The sequence below is a fragment of the Cotesia glomerata genome, linkage group LG1, assembly GCF_020080835.1.
Source record: "Cotesia glomerata isolate CgM1 linkage group LG1, MPM_Cglom_v2.3, whole genome shotgun sequence".
Taxonomy (NCBI): Eukaryota; Metazoa; Arthropoda; class Insecta; order Hymenoptera; family Braconidae; genus Cotesia; species Cotesia glomerata.
The window spans coordinates 3,506,384-3,526,263 of NC_058158.1; the positions used below are offsets into that span (position 1 = coordinate 3,506,384).

Below are 19,880 nucleotides of genomic sequence, written 5' to 3' on the forward strand. Positions count from 1 at the left end.
CTTTAAAAGGCGTTGACAATAAACGAGAAAGTGAGAAACCAACAATAATAATACAGCATTATATGAGCAACAAAAATATAATATATAACAGAAGATATTTTGCTTGGATCAGCTAAACTGCAGATCGCGGTAGAATAGTTACGCTCCTGTCTGCTGCACATATAAACCTTTGACGTTTATTGAAGATCGTTTATTTCTGTCTTTGTTCATCTCTTACGTAGATACTGCTGTTTATTTTTATTTGTCACTGTCGTACATGCACTTATCGTGAGTAGTTGCGTATACGCATTACTCAATGCTTTTATTGTTGTCCTTTTAACGATTTTTTTATTCTATTCATTACTCCAACACTCGTCATACAAAAATTATTATTTTATTATTATTAAATTTTCTATTAAATGTTCTTGTCATATCAGTTAATAAATTATGAAGATAGAAAACAAAGTAATAAAGAACAAAAAGGTAAAGAGAGTTGAAACAAAGTAACAAATGAATAAATGAACCTACAAACTAAAAGTCGTGAATAAATTATAAATTCAGAAAATGGAGACAGATATAACTCTAGTTACAACCATAAAAGTGTAATAACTTGTATAATGTTCAATCTAAAGGACCATTTACTTCTTTTAACGTTAAATTTTATACTAACAATTTATGTACTTTTTAAATTTTATTATTCAATCTTGTTATTATGTATTATTAACTACTCGATTTATAATTTTTTATTCGAATTTATTTTACGCGCAATATGAAGCATAATCCTTTAAATGTTATAATTATCAGACACCAGGAGTAAATTTTAATCGATCCACAAGTAGAAATTAAAGCAGTTGTTTCACTTTTTAACCACCAGTTTTAAAAAAAAAAGAAAATAAACTAATAAAATCATGGAAAACGAAATTTTTTCATTAACCGAGCCATTTGGGAGCGAGTGCATCATTGAGTGATTTTAAAAATAGTCGGGCGCGATACATCGAATCAGAGTCTACATCACTCGGGTGTACATGAGAGTAAATCGGTGGTAAAAAAAAGTGCATCAATTTCCCTATCTTTTTTCCTATCGCTAACTGTCTCTCTTTTATTCACTCATACACCCTATTTTCCAATTTCACGCTCGTTTGTATTCCCCGGACGATATCCTCGATCACTCAACAACCACATGCTTCACAATACATACACTCACACCTGAATACCATTTACTATCAGTCTAACAAATCTTGATTAAATACATTATTGATGGAAATATTTACCTGCCAATTTGTGTTTTTTATCTCTTCTTTCTCCTACTATTTGAATAAATAAATAAATAGAAATAATCTAACAGTCAGAAAAATTTATCGAATAAAATGAACAAATTTTAATAAAATTAATTAAATATAATTGGCTTGGAATATAATTACACGTTACGCCTTGACAAATAAAATATTCAAAACTAATGTCATCGAGCCGGATAAAAATCTCAACCCATTATTTATTGCATTGAATTTATATTTATTTAAATTAAACACCGGCGACACAAATACCGGGAGAAGAATCTCACTAATCCCATGCCTTACATCATCCACGCATAATCCTTGACTACACAACATCAGTACACAGGCTCATATACGCTGAATCTTCCGCATCGATTGCGCATCTCTCAGATAATCGTAAACACCCTAAGCGATGTTCGCACGTCGTTTCCCGCGCTTTTCCGCTACGGATAAACCCCAATAAAAAAGCATTAAAAAAACGTCACGGATAAAGTGAAACGCTCAGACATAGACAGAGATTAGTCACCGATATTGTGCTTTTTCACACACGAGAAGTAAAGCGTTTAAACAAATTTTTTTTCTGTGCTTTAATTTGCTTGCCCTTTTGCCGTCAACAAAGTCTTTTATTTATTATTTTTTGCTTCGATGCGTTGATTTATTGCTATCTGATACTACTTATTGTCAGGAGAAACATTTTTTTCACCTATCAACTTTTCTACACTGTTGCCATAAACAAAGCAAATAAATTAAACTAATGAATGTAAATTTTTTTTCGACAATAAATTATTTTTCACAGCTAAATAATTAATATTAATATTTTTTTTTCATTCAAGATAAATTTTTAATATATTTTTTATCAATTATTATTATTTTTAAACTTTTGAAAACTTTCAAAAAGTAAACAATATTTTACAAAAACGTCTGAAATTTAAAAATTAAAAAAAGTAACAAATACTATTATGTCTACTTCAGGGAATGTATATTGATTGCAATTTAACGTTTTCTTATCACCTTGAGAGATTTCGTACGTGCTTATCTCGAGTTATAACGCAGCCAACGCAAGCGTTTATCTCTATACAACACGCGTAAATGCGATAATACGAGTAGGAGTAAGAGCAATATAGAAATAAACGTATATGTTCATGTATATGCGCACACAAATGTAGATAAAATGTTGGATCTGGTGTATAGTATTATATACATACATATATACTCATCTAAAGCAACAATTCAAAATAAAAGTACAATTGCAACGTTTCATCCGTTGGATAATTTACAAGTTGTTGTTGTCATGACACATTGTTGGTGTACATGTAATATATAATATTGGTTAAGAAGTCTCACTTATTTCGTCCCACGCACTTACGCTCGCACACCGAGACGCAAGGATATCAATTAATTCAATTAACGCACGCCAGACAAAATAATAACCGTATACGAGTGGTTTCTCAACTTCGCGGGCTTTTCTCGTATTATTCTTTTTTTTATTTTCTTTTAAACAATGATGTAATAAATTATAACCGTCGCACGAATATATATTTTTTTATTTTATTCTTTATGATTTAAAATAAAAATTTTTTTACTTAATTTTTATTTGCTGATTTATCGTTTTTTTACAACTAAAAAATAATTAAAAATTGCATTAAATAATTTTTAACTTATGGTTTCATGTTTGAGCTTCGCAGATTACCCTTGAGAGAAGTATGACCGGATGATCAAAAGCTCGGGTACTTTTGTAGGTGTAAATTACTCTAAAAAAAAAGAATAAAAAAATCCATGTACTGAGTACTAAACTGAGGCACATCTTTAACGTTTATTACCCAGTTTATAGCGTTAATAAAAAGACTGTAAGAATTTATATTTACATAATCACAATCCCGCTATAAAATCGTTAACATTTAAATCCTCTTTATGTAATAATATTATATGTTATATACTGTACTTTAATACAAATATTAATTAATTGCTACTGTTGTACACTAATCCGTAAAATAAGAAAATCTGATGATCACTAAAATTAATGAGGTAGTTAATTGCCGGATAGTAAACATATAAATCGACAGAATTAAAAAATTCCAAAAGCTAAATATTTGTTTTCCGCGTTATCATACGTATATATTCGTTTATTTATTTCTCTAATATACTTGATCGTTATTTAAATATTTAATCACTACAAATATACTCTATCATTTTTCCCTTTATGTGTAAACATATAGTTTGTGAGTATTAAATATATAAGTATTAATATTATCAATATATTATATTAATAAATCACTGTCTTAGAAAAAATTTTATTTTTCTTTATACACCTATCACCTGATAAGAAATATTATGCAACAAAATATTCAATAATAAATTAATTAAAAACAGCCAAAAATAATTAAATTAAAAGAAAAGAAATAATAATTAAAATTGAACCGATAAATTATTCACTAATCGTCAGGATATAAGTTTGATTTACTCGATAAAAAAAAAATAAAAATATACGTATTGTATGGAAAAAAAAAAAAAAAAAAAAAAAAAAAAAAAGTAAAGTAATGAATCGTGAGTGTTGGGAGCATAGTGACAGGGAAATATCAGACACCTGAAATCAACTCTCGGGGGCAATCTGCGGCGTCGTGCAATCCCGGTGCTAATTTACTGACACGAACCTCTTCCTTCGTCCGTCCCACGCGCCTTTACTTCCATACAGATGGAACGCGTATCAATTAACGCGCGCTCTTGAGCCTAAGCCCCGTGTGTGTTGAATGCGATGCTTTACATACGATACATACACACATATATAACAACGGGTATGCGAATATGTACGGTACAATCATGCATGCTCATATTTAACATCTGGTTCATCTATCCCGCATGTATGAGCACAAGACAGGGATAAATATTAAATAGATGCAATAACAATAATTCATATTACCTGTAAAACACAAAATAATAATAATAATAATAAAGAGAAAAATTTGAATTTATTCAAAAGAGCAAGTTCAGCAACGGGTAATTTAAAGAATTGGCACTGAGAGACATATGCGTTCACTGTCACTATAAATGAATTGACCTAGAGAAAACCGCGAAAATTACATAAATAACGGCAACTTGTTCTTGCTCTTTCTTCTTCTTATCCTTTCCTTTACTCCCACTTCCACATCTATACATGTTAAACTATTTTTCTCTTATGCTTATATATACTCATCCTCATACTGAGTTACTATATAACACACTACACGATGCGCCGAGTTGCTTTCAATGCGTTTAGTTTAAAGATATTCGCAGCTGCTTTACTTCCTTTTTCCTCTTATTTACCTTTACTTATATTCTAGTTAAGTCTCAACTCCGACACTACTTCTCGCTATTCTACAGACAATCCGATTCCTTTTGTACTCTTCATTTCAATTCATTCTTTTGATACCCAAAGAAGAACTTGCCGGTTTTTTTACCCCACGCAAATAAAAAGCGAGAACATGAAAAAGTCTAACCTGCATTTAAAGGGATTAATTTCTCAATTGTTTAATCACCGAGATATATTTTTATCGTATTTTAAACAGTGTATTAATCTTTGAAAATATTAATATTTATGTATTTAAACACTAAATCACGTTCAAACGATCAATAAATGTTTTATTAATTTATCAAGTATGAGAAATCTATAATAATCGTTAATTAGAAATGTTAATTCGCAACATTGTAGAAGATATAATTCTAAAGTTCTATTTATTTAAAAAAAATCTCTCTGATGACAACTTTGTTGCTGAATGGCATAATTATTTTATTTTATGCCTATTAATTTATGATACTCATGATGAATTTTATAACCTCATACATACATTGATATTTATTTCTTATTTATGGATCTCTTAAAGACAAGAGAAACTCTGCCCATTAAAATAAATAAATAAACTATTTATTTATCTTTCATGTTGCCGTATACTTATTACGTAATTTTTTTTAATCATGTGTAAAGCCTCGGACACTAATACGATGACTTATAATTGAATAAAATACCGAAGAATGAAGATGAAATTTTACATTTATATTTAATAAAAAAAATATTAAGTTTTTTATTTTTCAAGTGCTTCTTTTGTCCCGCAGTTATAAAGCTCAAAGGAGTTAGACAATAGAAAATCACTAATACGTCCATCAAATTAAATTTTAAAAAATAATATCTATCACATGAGAGATATCTCGAAAAATGATATTTAAATCCTCGTACAAGAATATACCGTCTATAGTTGAGTTCACTGAACTCGAAGATCCAATTTTTTTACTAATAAATTCATGGAAATCTGCTATATTATACATTAATGAAGAGTTTTGGTGTTGGAATGACGGGGTGGCGTTTAAACTCGGGATAAATATATTACATTCAACAGAAAGGTTCCATACGACTGTCAAATTAAGTTATATCGACATCCTGTCTTTGAAATATTTATAACTCTCTCATCTGTGCACCCGGAATTTGGAGTTGAATTTTTGAATTATTCAATAACAGTTTAAATAAATCGTAAATGTTTGATTGCTTGAATTTTCCATACGTTCAGTAAGGTAAAAGTCCCAGTATATGATCATGTACCAGTATATGATCACTCCATGTATTTGTATATCTATATTCGCAAATATAGGTATACAAATACATGGAGTGATCATATACTGGTACATGATCATATATTGGGGCTTTTACCTTAATAATTAAACTTAATTTGAGAAATAAAGTTGTTGGATGGTAATAAAATTAAGCTAATAAATCATTGAAACAGTTAAATTTTATAAATTTTCCAAAAAAATTTTAATCCGATAAGGTAAAAGCCCCAATAGATGATCACGTACCAGTATATGATCACTCCATGTATTTGTATATCTATATTCACAAATATAGGTATACAAATACATGTAGTGATCATATACTGGTACATGATCATCTATTGGGGCTTTTACCTTAATAGTATTAAAATTATTCTATTTAGCTAAAAAAATTTTATTGATTAATTAAAGAAGCTAAAGTAAAACTGAATAATATTGAATATTTTCCAGCGGCTGAAGAATTTTCATTTAAATATAATTGCATCCTTAAGACGTAAAGTTTCTTCAATAAAATACGCAAACAAGATTTAAAAAAACGGCGTAAAAACATGTTTTACTTCAACTTCATGACGCGTAAATTAACTTTATCGTCGTCGATTAAATTCATCTTCAATGTCTTATTTTTTCAAAGTGAATTTTAATCTTAAAACTATATTTTCCTTAACTAAACAGTTTTTTATGCTAAAACTCAACTACAAAGTAGCAGTCTTAAGAATACATAATCGAACGAAGCAATTAGCAGTGCTGCCGACTCATGACATTGCCAACGCATTCACCATCACATAGATCGCTCTCCCCCACTCGTACCTCACACATCCACATATGCTCTCAAATACGTTTATAAGTGAATTCTTACACGCACGTGCGTCGTTTTTTACATTAGCAACACAAGCGACGTGAGCAATCATCCGTATGCCAGTCGACAACTCGCAAATGGTAAAACGTGCGTGTAACATATTACACCAGTGAGATAATAAATATAAAGTATACAGTATATAGCCTTGCAAAAAATAAAAATAAAGCTCGCGATAAGAGATAAATTCATGTATCGTCAGCTAATATCTGTCATGTATTACCACGTGTGACTAAAATAACAATTGACATAATATACATACATATAAAGATAATAATACAAACATGAATTTGACTATTGTATAGAATTTCTGCGTGACTACAGCCACAAACTTTGAATGATTTTGTGTGAAAATTTGAAGAAACATTGAAGGTGTAAAAGTCACATAAAGCAGTGTTGAGTTTTTGAGGTATAATTTAAAAATTTCATTTACTCTTTATCATCTTTTGATAAAAATTTAAGTTCAAATAAAATATTGAAGATACAAAAAAATTTTTCAAGACTTTTTTTTACAAAATTTAAATATCTACAAATAATCTTATCAAATTTATTGTATCTTTTATCTTTTATATGGAATTTGAATTAAATTGAACGGCAATTTAAAAAATTTGGTTATCATGTTTATGAACGTAAGTTTTGATTTATGTATTTAATTGTATCATACATCAGATAAACGTGCTGATGGCATATTATAGACCCATAGAGCGTAAGATAAAGTTTACATTTCTACTGGGACCATCTACATCGTTACGCAGCGTATTATATGTATATAAATAATAAATATACACAAATGAATAGACATGAACTCATACATGTAGATGATAGATATAGGTAGGTATAGGTATATAACACGACAAGTATAATAACTGAGTAACAGAGTTTAGTAGTATGCATCGATGTTCGGTGTATAGTAGTGAAGTAGTGCCGTGTAGGCTAGAGCTGAGTAGTAGAGCTGTATAATATATCGGAACAACACCACTGCTGTCTCGAGACTCACTTGAACCGCGTTTTAGTGCGGATAGTGTGGATAGGAGTCTATTCGTGCGTCTGATAATTTATTATGTAAAATCCAGCAGTATGCACCGCACTGACAGTAGCGAGTAGCGAGTACCGAGTAGCGGGTCGCGGGTATTGCAGTGCGAGGAGAAGATAATATAAGCCATTATATAGCAAACACGCAGTGCATCGATAGCCAATGTCAGCCAGGTTGTATCCGGTATAGGTATATATGAACATCAATGGGCCAAGGAGACAGACAATCGTAACTCATTGGTGTTATTGGTGATGTTCCAGCTACTGGAATATAACACGACGCTGCAAACTTCTCAATTTCTGGAATTTAATGTTTATGTTTGCGTATAGTTAGCTTTGTGTGAGTTTGATGCTTGAATTGCTTACTCGAGTCTTGTAAAACGTAATTGCCTTGACAAGACACTCACACTTAGATATACACATATTCATACGCATACGCATACACATACACAAAACGTGCCGCGGTAATCAGTCTCATCTTAAAACACATACTTAAGTTGTTAATTTATTATTTTGTTTTATTTTATTGTATTTTTTTATTGGATATAAATAATTGTTTATAAATAAAAATAATGAATAATGGCATTTATAGTCTGGCATACTTTGATTTAAATGGTTGGAAAGTTTGAATAATTGCCGAGCGAAATAGTTCGGAATTCGGAATAGTTAAATAATGAACTTCAAGGCGATCTTACACAGTGAAAAATTTTGCGTTATTGCGTCAAAAAATTTTGTGTTAAAAATTTTTGTGTTAAATATTTAACACTTTTATGTGTAAATTTAACATTAATTGTGTTAAATTTACACAGAAAAATGTTTAATTAACACAAAAAAGTGTAAAATATTTAACATAAAAATTTTTAACACAAAATTTTTTGACGCAATGACGCAAAATTTTTTACTGTGTAGATAAGTTCAGGCTTGTGAAAAAGACATAAAAATTGTGGGTGTACTAAAGTTTAAATGGTTTAAAAGAATTGAGTTTTAAATTTATAAATTATGACTAAAATTCTTGTATGAAGAAAAATTTATTGATACAAGGATGCATGATAAAAAAAAAATTAACTTGATTCATGAGAAAAAATCTTAAACGAAGAAAATCATTTAAAGTTATTTTTTTTCTTTTGAATTAAATTGATTTTTTTATCAATATATTTATAATAATAGCAAATCTATATTAGGGTGCGTCAAAATTTAATCTCTAAAAGCAACTTTTTAAAATTGGAATTTTGAGTTTCGCTTTTAGCAGGAGTTAGGTTTGGGCATTTCCTGAGATATTTTGATATGTCAGGATTTATTTGATATTCACATAATTTTTCAACAGGAGTTTTGTTTAAGCATTTTTTCTAGAATTTAAAAACTTCAAAATTTGGCCGAACGAAGCTCCTGTTAAAAAATTATGTGAATATCAAATAAATCGTGACACACCAAAATATATTAGGAAATGCCCAAATACAGCTCCTGTTAAAAGCTAAACTCAAAATTCCAATTTTAAAAGGTTGCTTTCGAAGATTAAATTTTGACGCACCCTAATCTATATGGACAATTTAAGTCGATATTTTTAAAAAATAACATTAAATTAACTAAAAATTGATATCTTTTTCAAAAAAATTAGATAAAAAACGATATCTATATCGATAAATACCAGATAATTAATGTAAAATCTTCAGCAGGGTTGCGGGCAGTTCAGACATGGGAAGTGAGCATTACTGCCTGAGGTGGAACAATCATCAGAGCAACTTGCTGGGTGTGTTCAGTCAACTACTGGAGTCTGAATCGTTGGTGGACGTGACGCTGGCGTGCACGGAGGGACCGTCGATACGTGCGCACAAGGTTGTCCTCTCCGCGTGCTCCAGCTATTTTCAAGCCTTGTTTCTTGACCACCCGAATCGCCACCCCATCGTCATCCTCAAGGACGTCCGTTTCTCCGAACTGCGTACCCTCGTTGATTTCATGTACAAGGGTGAGGTCAACGTCGAGTACTGCCAGCTCTCGGCTCTTCTCAAAACCGCTGAGAGCCTGAAAGTTAAGGGACTCGCAGATATGACCAACATCAACACCGCGGTTGCGTCCAGGGATGACCAGCAACAACAGCAACAACAACAACAACAACAGCAGCATCTAAGTCCAGATAGTCTCCGAGAAATTAGGGGAGAGATGCGAGAGAGGGACAAGGACCGGGAAAAGGACCGCGACAAGGAAATTCCCAAAGATTCTGACCAGCAGCAACAAACGAGAGATCTTAGGGATCAGAGAGACAGAGACAGAGAGAGAGACAGAGAACGAGAACGAGAACGAGAGCGAGAACGAGAACGAGAGCGAGAACGAGAAAGAGAACGGGAGCAACAGCAAACTGTTCCGCAAGTAACCAATAATAGTGATAGTACGGAAGCCGTGGACATGACTGAATGTCCGGCGTCTCCGGTCAGAGCGAGCAGCCCTTGTCCGGGTCCTCTGGCGCTGGACCGGCCACGAAGGGACTCGGAAGACGCTGGCAGCTTAGAAGAAACAAGGGGGTCTCTAAGTCCTATTTCCGTGCACAGTGGCCCCAGCGATATGAGTATAAGTAATAACAATAATACTGGCACGCCCGGTGGTTTGCCACTAAATCTACCGCAGAGTCGGCTTCCGTCCCCGCACAGTACAGAACCTCTCGCAGGACCCTCTGGATTGCCTCCGGTTCAACAAGTACCACTTGTAAGTTTTTTTGTTTACTAAATTACTAATTAGTCTTTTAACTCTTCTACTTAAAGTTTATATTTATTTGGATTTACTTGAATATTCAAATATTTTATTATTTATTTTCATCTTATTAAAGTAACCAATTTTTTATTTATCTAAAATTCAATTCAAAAAGTTTTCAATTACCCAGAAAATTTTAGTAGATAAAAATAAAATTAACGCGAGTTTTAAAGAAGAAAATGTAAAAGTACAATCAGTAAATAATTAATTTTTAATTATTACAGTCCTTGAAAAAAGAAGTAGACTGGGAAAGGTCGACTGAGGAGCGTTGTGCAAGCAGCGAAATGTCTGCAGATTATAGACTCCCACCAGATCCGGTGAGTCTTTATTCGGTATGAATTATTTTTTATTTATTATTATAAATTGTTATTTATCGTTATCATATTACTGTTATATTATTATTATAAAAAAAACATACTTATTTGATTATTATTAAAGCTCTTTACTCTGCATTTTATTTTTTATACTATAAAAATAATCGTTATTATTATTTATTATTATCATTATTGTCAGCTGAACTTACACTCATTTGCAATTATTAGTAAAGCCGGGTCATCAGGTTGCCAATGATAATGCATAAAAGAATATAATTATCATAATAATTATAGCGTATTATGTATCGTGTTATATCAATTATGGAATTATCATTGTTCATTACCGAATATATAGAGTATAAATAAAAAATAATACATATAATAAGTAAATAAATAAATAAATAAATACAGCAATACTGTTCCAAGATATTGTCGATACATAATAAAAACGCTTTTAAAATATGTCGTAATAACAAAATAAAACTGTTTGCATGTGGGTTTACTGCATGTTTCCAAATGCTTTGCTGCTCGCTGCTCCTCCTACCCCACGTTCAGTTATGTTTATCTATTTTTTTTTTATTTTAATTAAACTAGAATACACTAGGACCGTATTAGCTTTAAACTCGTAAAAAATTTATTTATAGTTTAATTTACTTTTAGTTTTCATTTGATTTTATTTAATTAGAAACGTATAAATGAATTAGTGAACATAGAAAATTATGAGTAATTTTAAAATTGTCGATCAAGTGTTGCGGAAGTTTTGTTGGCGACCCTCGTTCTCGCATAACTCTTACACTAAAATTTTCCCAGAAAAGTAACAAAAAAACTATTAATATAACGAACGCGTAGTAATTTTTTATGTGTGGAGCTACAAATTTTTTTTTTTTTTTTTTTTTATAAAAAAAAATTTCAAAATTATCCTGATCCTTTCAATTTAATAAATCTTTTTTGAAAAAAAAAAAAAAATAATGATAAGTTTTAATTATTTTTCTCACAGAATAAATTAAAAAAATTAATTTGATTAATTTTTTTCAAACGTTTTTTTTTTTACAAAATTTCAATTTCTGCTTTTATCGCGAATTCCAATAATTTTCATTAAATAATATTTCAACATTTATTTTTAATTTATCTGTGAACCTTATCCAATGGAAATCCTCGCCAAAGCCTGTCTTGCTAGCTCACTGTCAAGAAGTTGACCTTCGTTTTTGGCCATGGTTGTTATTTATTTTTTTTTTTTAATTTATTTATCTATTTTTTTCAATATCAACTACATATCTATAATACAAATATATAAATATATATAATAATAATAATAATAATAATAATAAAAATAATAATAATAATAATCATGTGGATACGCATATACAAGTAAAGGAAACATTTATAATCGTATAAGGGATTCAATTTCAAAATTTATTCGTGGTATCTCAATGCTGATGATTTTTGAGTTGCCGAAACTACGAATAAATTTTTAAAATTGATTTCCTCAGCCTCAATGTACTAAACAATTATTTTAGTACCACTTGGAATATATATAAATATATATTTGTGTTTATTGTCTTATAATAACATCAACCTTTTGCAGTTACATTTCTTTAAAATTTTAAAAATATTTATATACATTCATATATATTTGTTATTAAATTGTCGTTTGATTGAGTGCAATGCGCCTTCGCTCCGATATTATTAATTATTGCGTTGCGGTATTTTACTATTATCATTTTTTTTATAAATTGTGTTAGTATAAAACAGAAATATAAATTATAATAATAATTAACTACATACTATAAATAAAACCAACAAGAGCCGGCTCTTGTTGGTTAAGACTTGGTATAAATTATTGAGAGTTTAACTCTGTGAGATGAAGAGTATACCAAAGGGGATGAGATTTTTATATATTTTTAATATTATATACAACTAATACTATTACTACTAAATTATTATTATTATTTATAATTATTATTATTATTATCATCATTATTCATAATATAATAATTAATAATATAATTATTTTTGTTATAATTTATTGTTTTTTTTATTAATAATATTATTATAATTATTATTATTTTTATTATTCTTATTGTTACTGTTATTGAAATACCCTGCATAGTTAAATTGAAAGAAAAAAAAAATAAATAAATGAATAAATAAAAATAAAATAAAAACGGGGGACGGGCGCGCCAAACAAAAATGAGCGTCAACTTCTTGTGCTGCCGTTGTTCACGTTAGTTTATTAGTAACTATCACGAGAAGTCTCCGCTTCTCGTTATACCGCGCTTGAACACTTGCCAATAATTAAGAATAAAACAAAAAAAAATACGTAGAGTAGATTGATAATTAGAAAAAAGTAATAAATAAAAATAAAAAAAAAGAATGAAAGAGAGTGAGAGAGTGACAAGTGATTCTGCACGCGACACTCGCCCACATCCCGTATGCAGTATTCCTAGCGCTCAATCAGAGCTTACAAAAACCACAGCACGACATAATGCAATGACTAAGAGTGCTGGTGATGTGTAGCGCGTAACGCCTGCAGAATCCCTGACCTTAATTATTTGTTTTTTATTTTATATTTTTTATTTTCTTGAAACAGTCTTGCTGTGACCTGTAAGGTCTTTGTTATCAAAAGGTCTACTGCTATTATAATTTTAATAAATACTTGAATAACTTAATTAATAATTAATTGTTGAATTTATTTTTCTTAATTTTTTTCTTACATCAAAGTAAACATCTTTAGAGTCTCAAAAAAAAATCAATAGAAAATTAGTTAGGTATTTAAACTAGATAAAAAAAAAAAAAATGAAAAAAGTAAAAGTAAGAAAGAGAGAAAGAAAGAAAGAAAAAAAGAGCTCTTATTTAATTATTATCTATTACGAGAGCTTTTGTATTTGAGAACGAGAGAAAGAGTGAACGAGAGAGTAAGAGAAAGGTTAGCCGGAAGCAAGAAGTTGATGTTCTTGTTTGTTTGGTTGCAGGAGTTGATGGGTGTGGATGAGCGGGTGTTTGCGTGCATGTACTGCGGTGCCTCCTTCCTCCACCAGAGCAAGCTGACACGGCACATCCTATCGCACAGCCTTGAGTCGCTCAAGTACCGCGAGCAGGCACACCTGCAGCTGCAGGCTCAGCTGGGCCTCGAACCGGGCATCCACCTGCCTCCAGAGGCTCACTTTCCCTCTGGTGGTCCGGTGGAACCGATGGACCTAGAGCTCGCCGCCCATTCGGATCCAACGTCGGGCGTCGTGCTATGCAAGTTCTGCGGCAAGTCCTTCCCCGACGTTGGCTCGCTGATAGCCCACCTACCGGCGCACACGGGCGATCGACCCTTCAAGTGCGAGTTCTGCGGTAAGGCCTTCAAGCTCAGGCATCACATGAAGGACCACTGTCGAGTCCACACCGGGGAACGCCCGTTCAGGTGCACGCTCTGCGGAAAAACATTCTCCAGGTCGACGATATTGAAAGCCCACGAAAAGACCCACTATCCGAAGTACGTCCGTAAGTTCCTGTCTCCGAGTCCCGTTGATCCTACGGAAGAGGAGGCACCCCAGCCCCCGCCGCCGCCACATCACTGAGTTCGTCGCCATCGTCAAAAATCGCCAATCATCATCACTACCACAATTGACACCGTCAATTCAACTTCAACTTCTATTTCAATTTCGACAACTAAAACAACAGCAACAGTACCATGCTCATCCGCTCACTTCGGCCGAGCCAATCACGGCACCAGCTTCATCAGTAAGAGACAACCAACTACGCACATCAACGAGATGGACGCCAAGTGTCGATATTATCGACGTGCTTACTATCCGTCACTCTCCTCCTCCCCATCTCCGCCCTCCTCATTGACAATGAATCCTTTTGTTCGGAGCCTCGACCAAAGATCTCAATCCCTTTGTGTTCGCGCACCCACGTAGGTTCAATCTATCATTTTTTTGATAACTCTACTACATTTTTTTTATTGTTATTATTATTATAAATATGAATTGACCCCCTCCTGATCTTGGCGTCCAGCTCGCGACGACGGAGACGTTATCGTTCTTGTGTTGTGTTTAATTGCAACATGTGATGGCAGTGCCGAAGGTATTTCTAGTTAGTCCTGTGATTTTGATTAGGATTTGCGTGGTTTATAAACGCGTGTTCAGAGGGAGGGACACTATAAATATCAGCTCCCTCGTTTAATCAGTGCTTTAAGACAAAAAAAAAAAACGTTTAGCTTAATTACAACATATTATCATCAATGAATGTTATGTTATTATTATTATCATTATTAATTGATTAAGTAATTAATTACTATTATTATCATGATGATTACTACGTCGGTATAAATTATTAAAATAAAATATTAGGAGGATAACACGCGAAGACGAGAATTGATATAAATATGTAGTGTAGAATAATCAGACGGAGTTCTTGGAAGTTAATTGTGAGAATCAATAGGATAAATTTTAAAAAATTTTAAGTTTTAATAATAATTATAGTGAAAAATTAGGTGAGAGAAAGAAGAGTAATTGAGCCGCCACGGTTGGTGCTTTTAAGAGATTTTGATAAAATGCTGTGAATATAGTATATTGGTTAATAATGATTAATGATATATATTAAACTAATTATTATTATTAATTTTATTTTTATGTTTATTATTATTATTATTATATTATTATTATTTTTATTATTAATATTATTATTATTATTATTATTATTAAAATTATTAATTGTAATAGTGTACTAATAACATTGTACAAGATGTACGATGACTGTTGTTGATTCGATTGAGAATATTTTATACAGTTGATGAGAAAGGGGATTAGGGGTGGGTAATTTTCGCGCGTACGACGTAATTTATTATTATTCGGGAACACTAAGGGATTGGGGGTGTTCGTTACTGAATAGACGTAAACCGTGATCGCTGCTGATGGAAACGACATTCAAGGTATTGTGAAACATAACGAGCTATTATATATATTCAACAGCATCATCATCAATATATTTTATGATTGATCGATTGATTGATTGATTACAAGCATGCTACTGTAATAAGTAAGATGTACGTAACTGTCGGGCTGCTATTACACTTTAGGAAGTTTTTAATAAGAGTGCGCTGGCATAGTGGCTTTTAAAATTCGTAATTTTTTTTTCTTTTATTAATTAAATGTTTAGATTATATTTTAACAGTTCGTCAGTTGAAGATTAAAATTTTTATCGACTACGTTATTTTTTTTTTTAAAGCAAATACGTTTTTCCGGCAAACCAAATTTATTCTGGCTAACTGAATTTAATTTTGTCAAAGATAAATTGACCATTCATTATACCGAAGATATTATTACTATTATTTTCATTGGTACGATGAAATAAAATTATTCAGATATAAGTTTGATTTAAAAATAAATTTAACTTGATAATTATTTTTATAACTCAATGAATTTTTAACCGCTTTAATCAATAATTTAAAAAAAAGTTACAAAAAAAGATTTTTCAGCCGACGAAGCATGTTAATAATTAAATCGGTAAATTATAACGGACTATACTTATAAATCCCGATATAGCTCGAAAAAGCAAAGACTAAAAAGAGAACAGGAAAAATATAACAAACTCTGATTACTTATTTAACCCAAGCATAGATCTATAAATATATATATATTCAATATGTTTGTAGAAATAGAGTACGTTGTAGAGACCAAATCGACGGTTTCCTGTCGATACGGTAGCCATTAAGACAGTGCAATAATAACTAAACTACGGTGATCTATTAACATTTCTCTTTTTAGTCTTACTTTGTTGTCTTGTATACCACAACAATACGTGAAGAAAATATTAAATTAGCTAGGTTATCATATACATATTGTATTAAAGTAGATATACTACATAGATCGCACTCGGTGATATTGATCCTCTGCTATTAAAACTCACTTCTTATATTCATTTATTATTACTTAAATCGTTAAATGTATACGTTTAGAGAAATATATATTTAATAAGAGAAAAGCCGAGACTCATGAAAATTTAAAGGAATGATTATGATGCATAAATTTTAAATATAATTTACGCGTTCAAATAATTACTATTAATTTTTGAGTGATCTGTGAGACAGTATTTTAAAATCGTTTGTTAATAATTGTGCTACTAGATTGTAAGATTAGAAAAATTAAAAGTTTTCTTTTGAGTTCCGTTGTTAATTTGTTACACAAAATTCAAAATCAATTAAAGTTGTTATATTATTAAGACAATTTCCATTCTTGATGAGACTGATGATGATCGATTTTTTATATATTTAAATTTTATTATCAAAGTATACGACTAAATTTATTAGCAAAAATTTTTTAGTTATCACATCGTATTAACTTGCTTTGATGTAATTAAATTTACTTTGAGTACACATTGGTATAAAATCCACTCGGTTAACTCCCTACCTTCTAACTTAAATTTTTTTTTACAAACTTGAAGTGTAAATAATTTGTTTTTTTTTTTTTTTCAAAGCTTTTAATATTTTCAATTCCATGACGCTGAAACTCGCAATAAAAATCATTACAGAATTTATTTGATTTCAATGAACAATATTAGCTTTTTTAATTTAAATTTTATATTTAAATGGTTTAAAAATATCAAGAGTTTTACATTTTTCATTTATTTTGTCAGTGAATTTCGTGAAAAATAATTTATTCTGTCATATATTTTGTAGGGATGATGAAATTGAATTTTCACTTCAAATTATTAAACAATAAATGAATTTTCAGGGCGAGTAACAGAGGTTCAAATATTTAAAAAATTATTTTTTTTTTTAATATCAAAATACATTCCAATCGCTGTGAATTTTTATAAATCGAATTTCTTAAATTAATAGTAAAACATGAATCAATATTATTTATTTTATTTAATTCTTATAAATCAAGTATACTAAATATATATTAATATAATTATATGTATAAGTATATATTCTTTTTAAAATTGAACTTTTGCTTGCGCGAGCACTTGTATACGTACGAAATAGACAGTAACGTAGATGAACTTTTATGTAAAAAAAAAAATTCTTTATTAAACAACGATAGTTCGCGATTCCACAGGTTTAGCAATATTGTTTAAAGTAAAAAAATTCGAATCCAATTCATTAAAAAAATTCAAAATTTATAAGTTATTATTTTTAATAAATTTTTGACAACGACAAGTTGTATAAACAATATTGTTTCACCTGGGAAGGACATTATTGCCAGAAGTATTAATTACTTTAATTTACTTAAACACTCATTACATGCTTCTCCCGCAGCCGAGTGTTAAAAACTAGTAACAAAAGAATAATGCACGATGCAATACTTGAATAATTTAACTTTCAAACTTCTCACGTCTCTTGTACATGCTATCTCTAAATAATAAATTAGTAATTTTCAGTTTTTAAAAACTATTGCCATAGTTAAAAAATACATTCCGTACAGACGTATATACACTTATAATTTTTTTAAACTAGTTAATTAACTAACGAGCTATTTAATTATTTATTTAAAACTTCTCAGCCGGACTTTTTTCAATAGATAAAATAAAAATTATCATTTTTATTTTTGCTGCGATATTATCCGGGTAAAAAGTGCAACTATATAAAAAGCTGAGCTTAGGCGCTACAATATGCACCTCTGACGTAGAGTACAATCGATTAGGAAAGTTTTAATTGAACTTGAAACCAGCACGTCTTTGACGTTTTGCATTTAAATGTCATTGTTCTACGTGGTTTTTTTTTTATTAATTAACTATAGTTAATCTTTTATCTCCTTGTCTCAATTTTTCGTTATTAATTACATTGTAATCTAAACATGAATGTACAACTTGCCCTTATAAATATTATTATCAATTATTAACGATTGAATTAATAAGCGAATGAATAAATATTTTTTTGTAGATAGAATTAATTAAAAATAGGCTACGCTACTTAGACTTATATACAATATATAATCTTCTTTAAGTGACCGAACTTTGTAAATACAGGAGCATATTTTGAATTTATTTTTAAAATCCATATATAAAGCACCCGAGTGGCTTAACTGGCTCTATTCAATTTTATTTACGAATATATAAATATATATATTAAATAGACAAATAAATATATTAAATATATATAAATATCATCTTTTTATAGTCGTTGAATTTGTGGGTGGTTGAGAAATTGAATGTAAAAAAATTTCTCAACTACATCTCGTAGTGAACAGTATTTTTTATCTTGATTGTTGTCTTTAATAATTAGTAGTATAGTGTATAATGTACGATAGGGCAATGAATATTTACCATAAAACATATATATTCATGCTTATAAGAATTATACGACTGGGATTTTATAGAATAATTTAAAAATTGATTGATAAATTTTTTATCCGAGAAAATAATAATTAACGTGATTTCAACAGTTTGGGACCATCGAGTATTCGTGAAATAAATAACAATAAGTATAGATACGATTAAATAAATAATATTGCATAGTCCCGTCAGTGTTACAGTATTAAAGTATACTTGCAGCTCGCATACCTATCGGTTAAATTATTCAATTATTAATTTCAAATCAGTGTCTTATTTATTTTAGTTTTTTTTTTCTCAAAATTTCAACGCTGAACATTTAACCGAATGTGCATTATATTTGTATAGTAATTATAAATATATAACCAGATTTATGTAAGGGTAATTTTTTTTTTTTTTTAATTTCAACACAAAAACCAGTTTTTTATAAATGAATTTTTTTCAGTAAAAAAAATTACCTTAATATAGTAATAATAATATATATTTTCGAACTAAAGTTCCTTAACTTGCAATATAAGTGACCTTGATGTGATGACGGTGCTTTGTTTCACTTCGTTATAAATAAATAAATATATATAAATATTGATAAAATACAAATTTTATCATAATCTTGTTTAATTAAAATTATAATCGTAGAACTTAATTTATCATATAGTTATTCGTACTATTAATTACAGACATTATTATATTATTTTAATTATTATTATTATTATTGACTAATTAATTGAAATACAAATACTTATTTAACAAACCTTATTTATTGTTTATTTTTATTTTTTATCATTTCAGATATTTTTTTTCCTTTATTTATTTATTTTAAATAAATTCCTTCAGAGTTGATTTCTTGTT

At 29.9% G+C, this 19,880-nt stretch overlaps 1 protein-coding gene across 12 annotated transcripts in view; it reads left to right on the forward strand.

Annotated features, from left to right (window-relative positions):
• The window catches only part of LOC123275036 (protein bric-a-brac 1-like), a 36,044-nt gene that overhangs the window by 3,348 nt on the left and 12,816 nt on the right, over positions 1 to 19,880 (forward strand). For 3 of the 12 annotated variants that reach the window (XM_044742921.1, XM_044742918.1, XM_044742926.1), the window contains exons 2-3: positions 9,384 to 10,410; positions 10,680 to 10,787. In XM_044742921.1, coding sequence (XP_044598856.1) covers positions 9,406 to 10,410; positions 10,680 to 10,787 — 1,113 coding nt within the window. In that variant the 5' untranslated portion in view covers positions 9,384 to 9,405. Of the gene's footprint in view, positions 1 to 7,066; positions 7,091 to 7,587; positions 8,054 to 9,383; positions 10,411 to 10,679; positions 10,788 to 13,741; positions 14,433 to 19,880 lie in introns of those variants that run through there. The other 9 variants (XM_044742922.1, XM_044742919.1, XM_044742927.1 and 6 more) reach the window with 7 other exon arrangements.